This window comes from Styela clava, chromosome 10 (genome assembly GCF_964204865.1).
Source record: "Styela clava chromosome 10, kaStyClav1.hap1.2, whole genome shotgun sequence".
NCBI lineage: Eukaryota > Metazoa > Chordata > Ascidiacea > Stolidobranchia > Styelidae > Styela > Styela clava.
In genome coordinates, this window is record NC_135259.1 from 7,638,892 (window position 1) to 7,646,860 (window position 7,969).

At 33.5% G+C, this 7,969-nt stretch overlaps 2 protein-coding genes across 2 annotated transcripts; one reads left to right on the top strand and one right to left on the bottom strand.

Moving 5' to 3' along the window:
* The first annotated feature begins 188 nt into the window (after positions 1-188).
* On the top strand, positions 189-3,139 carry LOC120337359 (single insulin-like growth factor-binding domain protein-2). The gene is made up of 3 exons (XM_039405130.2): positions 189-340; positions 2,543-2,725; positions 3,023-3,139. The coding sequence occupies exons 1-3, from the start codon at positions 210-212 to the stop codon at positions 3,027-3,029; spliced, it is 321 nt and encodes a 106-aa protein (XP_039261064.2). The 5' UTR covers positions 189-209; the 3' UTR covers positions 3,030-3,139.
* A 1,483-nt stretch (positions 3,140-4,622) lies between these two features.
* Positions 4,623-5,818, bottom strand: LOC144428351 (insulin-like growth factor-binding protein-like 1). Its single transcript, XM_078117461.1, has 3 exons — positions 5,520-5,818; positions 5,114-5,293; positions 4,623-4,752 (listed from the first exon to the last, which is right to left on the bottom strand). The coding sequence occupies exons 1-3, from the start codon at positions 5,651-5,653 to the stop codon at positions 4,704-4,706; spliced, it is 363 nt and encodes a 120-aa protein (XP_077973587.1). The 5' UTR covers positions 5,654-5,818; the 3' UTR covers positions 4,623-4,703.
* Positions 5,819-7,969: the final 2,151 nt, after the last annotated feature.

Consider the following 7,969-nt stretch of genomic DNA (forward strand, 5'->3'; position numbering starts at 1 on the left):
TTTCGACTTTCCCTAATCATCTCAGCATCTGGTCGTTTTTTTAAATTTTATATTCTTCATGTGTTAGCTTGAATCAGGCATTAATTTCCGTTTTTTACGAGTATTCATAATATTTCGTTTTTAATATTTCAATGACTAAATTTATTAATAACACAATAACAAATCTATAAAATAAATTCTATAGAAAGTTTACGAACATCTTGTAAATCATGAACTGGGAAACAGTGTTAGTTTTGTGCAGTATTGTAGCATCTACAAAAGCATTCAGTTGCTGGGAATGCAGCGAGTACATCTGTCCAGACGTATTATGCGAAGGATCATTGGTGAAAGGGGTGTGTGGGTATGTACTCAAAATGTTCGAATTTGATTTTTGCTTTGTAATACAGTTTTTGTTTTAAGCGTATGGTGAATTAAAATAATTATAATCACTTCTGAATCATTTTGGACAAGACATTTACCCATCACTGTTTAGGTATTACCGTCCTCATACATACACAAGTAACACAAGCATAAAGTTGATACAAATATTGGAAATTGACATTTTTGAAAAATACTTCAATTTATATGGCAGTTTCAATCCCCGATGTAGATATATATATATTATTAGGATTTTGGAATAAAAACTAAAATAGGCATTCTAACAGCAATATTTCGCCAATATACTCAAGGTATATAGGTTGCCCGAAGCGACCACAGCTAATGCTTCCTTCAATAATAAACTAATCATTTTTTAGAATATATTAGATAATTTGGATACTATGCACAAAAGCCTACATCGTAATGATAATAAAAAACAATCTTTTTAGCGAGTCAGTTATATTTATCGCAAAATATATAGAAAATAATTTCAGTTCATGTTGAACTTTTGTTCTGTGTAGAACAGTGGTTTTTAAACTTTTTGAGCCGCGCATCCCTTTGAAAATTTTTACAAACTTTGCGCCCCCTCCCCCCTTTTTACCATGGAATGCTTTTGTGATGGGCAGGTTACATTTTATTAAGATGGCACTATAAGGATGTTGGTTTCATAGCGTCATTGCTCAGATTGTTTAGGCATAAAACGCATCGGAATACAACTTCGCCATTCACTGTCGTATGTATAAAGCCATACTCAAATAGTGGTCATCATACATTCTCTTGTTTCCCCTCAGTTTGCAATACCTGAAAAAGTCAAACTAAGTTATAAGTAAAATTGAACACGCAATAAACGTATGCTTTTTGCTTTTTAATGTATTTTCTGCTTAAAAGTTAACATAAGACACGTAAAATTTTAATCAATTGTTTACTTCATCACAACTGAGCAATGCAACAATCATATACTGAGTGTTAAAAATATGCAGACTTCTTGGCTTGCCTAACGTCTCCGAAATTCACTACCAATACCAGGTACAAAAATACAGTTTACAAAATGAAGAAGTGAAAATGAATTATTGTACATTTTTAGCAAAAAGAAAAGCAATTCAATTTTTAATAGTTTTCGTGCATGTTGTATTTTTCCCAGCCTTTGACCGCTGCAAAATAAAGTCGCTAATGACGTTTGCGATTGCATTTTGCATAAATCTCGATTGTTTTCGTCAGTGACGTGCGTTATTTGAGCCGTGAAAATCATTATTTCGGTGTTTATTTTTCCTAAATCAGAAATTTTCCTCACCTGTAGTGTTCTAAAATTACCGACTTGAAATAAATTTTACCTCGTGGTGTTTTATCGCAGACTTAGGAATTTCTCTGACGGTGATATCTCAAAATTAATCGAGTGGCAGCATTGCGGTGGAGTGGAGTAAGAGTTTCAGGGACAGCTCATATTGGTGTAATTTGCAAAAATACGAATCAAAATAAAATGTAATCGGGTAATTTGCCACATATTTTTATGTCCGCGAATTGCTGTGGTATTTTGAAGTAGTGATGCTTTTATTTTATCAACGCAATCGCAGATTTAATTTATCGCAAAATAAATGAATAAATCATCCATTTTAAATACGTATATTGGTCATTGATTAAATATTTTTATCAACAGAAAAATCCTTACATATCCTTTGAAAAAGTCGGCTCTTTTGAGTGGCGTACTCTCACCACTGACTCAAGAGCGGGGGTTTCGAGTCGATGAATATGTATTTTTCAAATATCAATATACTTTATATGTATTTTCATTGTAATAAATTAAATATACTTTCTGGGATTTTATACCAGATCTTTCTAACGACGATGACGAATTTGCATGAGCGCAATATATAAATATATCAAAACTAAATATAATGGGGCAGTTGATCACACAATATTATGCCCGCGGATTAGCGTGGTATTTAAGATTAAATTAAAATGGAGAGACATTTTGAATTCTTCTAGTTGTCATAAATTAAATATCACAGAATATATTTTTTCGCGAAAAGCCGGTATTTTTAACGAACGCGGAGATCTTTCCAGGCCGTTACATGGAAATTTCCGATTCCATCTTGTGACCTCTCGCGTCCCCCAGTTTAAGAACCACTGGTGTAGTATCTTGAAGATAACCAAATGGTTGCCCAACCAAACTATTTTTTATAATTAGTTGCTGCAATGTGTGTTCTAAACAAGAAGGAGAGGAATGCGGTGGATTAGGGAACCATGCCGGAACTTGCGAAAAAGATCTTGAATGCAAAAGTGAGAAACTTAAGCCTGTAATACTACAAGATGGACGCATCCTGTATCCTCCTGTTGACATTCAAACTGCAGGAACTTGCAGAAAACAAAAGTAAATTGATTTTTATTTGCCTTCGAATATTAACAGTTTGTCATTATGAGTTGATACCTAGAATTTTTTTTTAACAATTTGGCCAAAATTGAGTTGGCAAACAGAATATTAAGAAAAACTATAGAAAAGTTTAGGATATGAAAAGATATTCTCTAGATTCTTTAGCGGCAAAAATTTAATCTTACTAAGTATGATTCTATATGTTCAAGTTGTAAGAGTATGAAATGAACTAAAATTAGATAAATGATATATATTATAAATTTGTCTTAGTAATATCTTTCCTATTTTCATTTCTAGAAAGTAAGTTGTGGAAGAGCTTCTGAAAGACACTCGGTTTCAAGAGAATAAGTTGTGGAATTATGGAACATTAAGAATTCGAAACAGATACCGAAAAATTTTGTTTAATAAATTTGTTGTCTTGAAGCAAATTCTTGTTTTTTGATTTAATTGAATTAGGAAAAGCGCAATTATATGTTTAGCAAAACAGCGCTAAATTTTATTGTAATCTGCATCACTAATAGTGGAATCGGGATCCATTATCTTTGTTTTACTTTCATTTTACAAATGGAAAATAGTACCACCTCAACACAAGAATTGATTGATACTGTAAAACATGGATTTAGGTTTCAAAATATATATTTCGATTTATTGCTAGTACAAATTTTATATAACTCTCAGGTGACATTAATTAATAAATAATGGAAATATCTATAAGAAATCAGCATTTACCAATTAATACACGGATGGCCACCATTTATTGACAATTTACTTAGGTCTCGAACAGAATCATCCTTTGATTAGTTATGTTGAATTCAAGAAGGATCCTTCAACTTATTTGGGATGACGGTCATGTGACATGTAGATTGAACGCATCTGAACAAAAACAATTCAACTTTGATAATAAGTATAATTGAGTGAATTCTTACTTTAAGCGCACAAGATCAAATTTTCCTTATTTTAGTTCTATTACTGTTCGGGACTGTCTGTGTTAGCCAAGTGAATATAACCCCTGCCCATGTTTTCCGTTCCTTTACACAACTTGGTGTTCAGTAGGCAAACAAAATTAGTTAGCCTCATATTGGTACACTTACTTCTGGAGCGCCGAGAAATATGAGATCCATATTCTGGGAACCCATACCAAATGAAAAATATACATGGCTTAAATTTATTGCCAAACCACGACACATAAATTATTAGGGATTTTATTAGGTTCGAAAGAGTAACTTGACATATTTAGGATTTGGAATTATTATGCAAGCATAAAGTGTTCTTCTTCGTCGAAAATTGCTGGCAAAGTACATTTTCAATTGCAAAGCAAATATTAATAAAAAGGACGCAACCTTTCATATGTGAACGTATTCGCTTGTATTTTATAAATATTCGCGTAAACACAATTGAGTTTATCCATTCTCAGCTATTTTTCGTCGAATACAACTGCCAAAGTATATTTTCAACAGCTTATTGGTTGCTATTCTTCGACGAATAGTACTGCCAAAGTTTATTTGTAATAGCAAAACGAATATTATTGTATAGGTCGAGACCTTTCATGCAGGTTTCCTCTCAACTCGTAACCACGTGAAATACACTGGCATTTTTCGTACTTTACGAAGTAGAATTAAAAAGGCATATATATTACTTTATATATTATTTCATTCGTATTTTAATGCGTCAGTGGCAATCATATCAGGTTCTAGACCAGGATATAAGCGTCTTCCATGTATAACCAAAGAAAGCAGGGGCTGAAGGGGTTAAAGGAAGTCTCCTCAATTGTGAAAAATTAACCTAGCCCACAGGTTACGACTCTCGCTTATAATACGTTTACGTATGATTCGCATGCAATTCATATTAAGATATCCTAATCCACCCCGGAAACTAAGAAAACAAGAAACACAGTAACTTCAGTTTGCCATTGTGTATTTTTAATTTGATCAATGCATTTTTTCTACATTCTTTTTCTTCAATTGTTTCTGAAGGTATGCTACACGTACCCAACGGCAATGATATTGAAAATATCTTCTTGTTCTTTGCTGAAAAAAAAATCATTTTTTATATAGCGAATATATAATACGCTTACAAACAGGCTGTAAAAATTCAGAACTTCCAATATATATATATATATATATATATATATATATATATAAAAAAGTCACTTTTTATCCGTGTATTTCAAAACGGATTGATTGCACTTTAGCATCACAAAAAAGTTTATTAACGGTACTCCGTGGTAAAAATAATTATCACCATCTATATGGTATTTAAACAATTCAACTAAATCGTGGGACACTTTGAACATTTAATATGGGCTGAGTCAACAAAAAGATGTCCATAATGCTTGCCAGAACTGTAAAATTTGTAGTGTTTTTGTAGAAGTAGTGGTATTCAACTTACGATGTTATGCAGGTTCCAGGGTAGGATGGATCAAGCATCTCATCAATGACTTCTCCGTCGGGCAGTATAAAGTAAGACGCATAATTGCAGACCAGGACTTTATCGGGATCACAATTACCGAAATCATTATATTCTCCTCCACACATCTCGCCTTTTTGGCTTGTACATCGTTGGCAGCACCTATGAAATGTTTGAACAAAACAATTGCGTGATTATAAATTTTGTGAAATAGTGTGTGTCGTGAGATCATGCTTTACACTAACTTAGTGTAAAATACTGTAGAAGTGCAGCTCAAATGTTCTTTACAAATCAAGAGCCGAAAGTTCGTTGTTATGCGAGTCGTTATTCCACGCAGAATCTCTACAAAAATACCATGCAGCAATTCTTTCGTACTCATAGTACTTACCCACAAGTATCTAGTTCTGTGGACCCTTCACAAGGAGGAGCTTCGCATTCCTCGAGGTTGCAAGGTCCGCAAGAATACCCATTTGTCACGTAAAGGCAGGCACAGAAAATAACTAATGTTGAAATTGAATTCATGGCTTAACTAGTCTTTACGAAAAAATATGGGTTTACTCAGTGATGAGCTGAAAAAATCGTAACAACCGGAACGCACCTAATTCGTGAAAATGTAATATATTTACAACACGGCGCTCACATGAATTTTTGTATGTCCTAATATAGAGCCGAAGAACTGCAATGAAATATGAAAAAATTATCGGAAATATGTCTGTGTAGAATTACAAGAATATTCATAGCACTTCAATACAAATTTTATTATTAAAAATGTATGGGACGAATTGTATGGGAAGTATTTGTCTGCGGTGATGTAAAATAAATTATGACAAAACAAAACGTAAGGTAATAACTAAGTTCACCAGAGAAACTAGACTTTCTGTGGCATAATTTTATTTCAACAGCAGGAACGCAAACGCAATGAAATGTCCAACAACCGGAACTCAGTTCCGGTGCGTTCCGGCTACAGCTCACCACTGGCATTTACTAATATATATATATACCATTTTGCTTGATGACTATGAAGCAATTATCACATTTTGGCAATAATGGCGAAATAAATGTGTTAAATTGTGGAAAAATTAGCCCACGCAGTTGCTCATTGCAGCTAAAAATGTGACTCAATCACAGAACCTGTTATTCATAAGTGACTCCAAGACATAATGTGGAAGTGTTTCCAATTGGTTTTCCAAGACCAATTATTATCAATTAAAAAAGGAAATATTATGATGTACTTTTTTTCTCTGCCTCAAAACACGCATAGTCTTGACCTAGCCTACTTTATTCAAATTTCTCATTGTTAGGATATCCGAATTTCATGAAATGCATAAAATAAGACTATTAAAAATGTATCGCACGACGCTAGCGTAAAGTCCGCGAGACAGATCAATCAAATGAATAACTCACGTGCCCAGTTACCAATCGAATTCAAGGAAATGGAAACAATTATAATAAATTTCAATGGGACTGTGTCGGTTGCTTCTTAATCTAAGCGAAGAGAGGGGGTACTTCTTAACTAAGCCGGAGCTTTGAAAACGAGAATGTAAACATATGTTAGAAATCACTGTATTTAACGTGAAGTCCACTCAAATTGCCACAGTTGCGTATGTTAATTTCAAATTATTTTAGACTGTGCGGAATTTCTCCAACTTAAATTTTTATTTTAGATGCATTATCCAAAGTTGACTAATTCAATTTCAATAGGTTAATTAATTCAAAGGTTTTCAGTGTACATGAGAATATTGTATTAGTATAAAACGGGCAAATTCGGATTATAAATTACGAACGGGATTTTTTCTATGACACAATACTACAATAACATTTGCAGTCTTCAGTGAATGAAAACACATGATTGATAATCACTTAAAAAACCATTGGTCGAATAATTGCCCATACCTAAACAACGTATTACTCCAACGACTCACCTTTTTACCGTTTTATGGTACTGTATCGAGATGCACAGATAAAGTTTAGGAATAGAAAATTTTTAATATATATTCTAGTATAGTTTTTACATTTAAACTAAATTCGAGTCTCTAGAACTGGGATTTACTAAACTTTCAGTTCTTCGGTACCCCGTAAATTAAGGAATATCTGCTTTCGACCGCGATCGACTAAAATCTTCAAAATAGCTCGCGATCGAGTGATCGGTAATAAGGTCATAAACAAAAATAAATGGGTACTGAATATGCAGATAAAATCGCCTCAAACTTCGTTGTAATTTTGATTATGCAACTGTACCCGGAGTTAATGTTTCATCATTATTTAAAATTTATTCAAATCATACAATTTATATATATATATATAAACCTGCCTAATTTTTAGCCGCGACTCTCGAATAAAATTCATCACACTACTCTTGGAGTGAGACAATATCTTTCGCATACTGCAGAAGTTATTTTAGGATCGTTTGTTAGCCAAGACACGCGATATTCGGCACAGCCATTTTTAAACCTTGGCAGCGGCGAAACTTACATGAGGTGATATGCTCTATCGGACTTGCCCAGACTCAAATACTGTATGTGTGTATTTCGTTTTGCGCATGAGCGGTACTATATTCGTTGTTTCAAAACACACTGCATGCTCTGCATAAAACTGGTTCAAGGCAATATTCGGGGTAGAATATTAAATTCACCCAACATCAGACGCGATTGACTGTTTGAGACGCGGTCGACGTGTTGACCACCTCTGCCTTTAGTTTAGACAATTTATATTTTCTCCTGTAGGCCTACCTAAATATTCTCATACTTTTTAGCTGTTTACTTTTTTCTGATGCTTAACTTATTTTTTATAACTTGGCAACCCCTATCATCCTTTCTAAAGCTACGTGATTATTCCTAC

Excerpts from the sequence above, each read along its gene's own strand:
- LOC120337359 (XM_039405130.2), top strand. The coding sequence starts at position 210 with ATGAACTGGGAAACAGTGTTAGTTTTGTGCAGTATTGTAGCATCTACA. Across the intron at positions 341-2,542 it reads TTGGTGAAAGGGGTGTGTGG|TTGCTGCAATGTGTGTTCTA; the intron begins GTATGTACTCAA and ends TTTTATAATTAG.
- LOC144428351 (XM_078117461.1), bottom strand. The coding sequence starts at position 5,653 with ATGAATTCAATTTCAACATTAGTTATTTTCTGTGCCTGCCTTTACGTG. Across the intron at positions 5,294-5,519 it reads ACAGAACTAGATACTTGTGG|GTGCTGCCAACGATGTACAA; the intron begins GTAAGTACTATG and ends AACATTTCATAG. Across the intron at positions 4,753-5,113 it reads CCTGGAACCTGCATAACATC|CAAAGAACAAGAAGATATTT; the intron begins GTAAGTTGAATA and ends TTTTTTTTTCAG.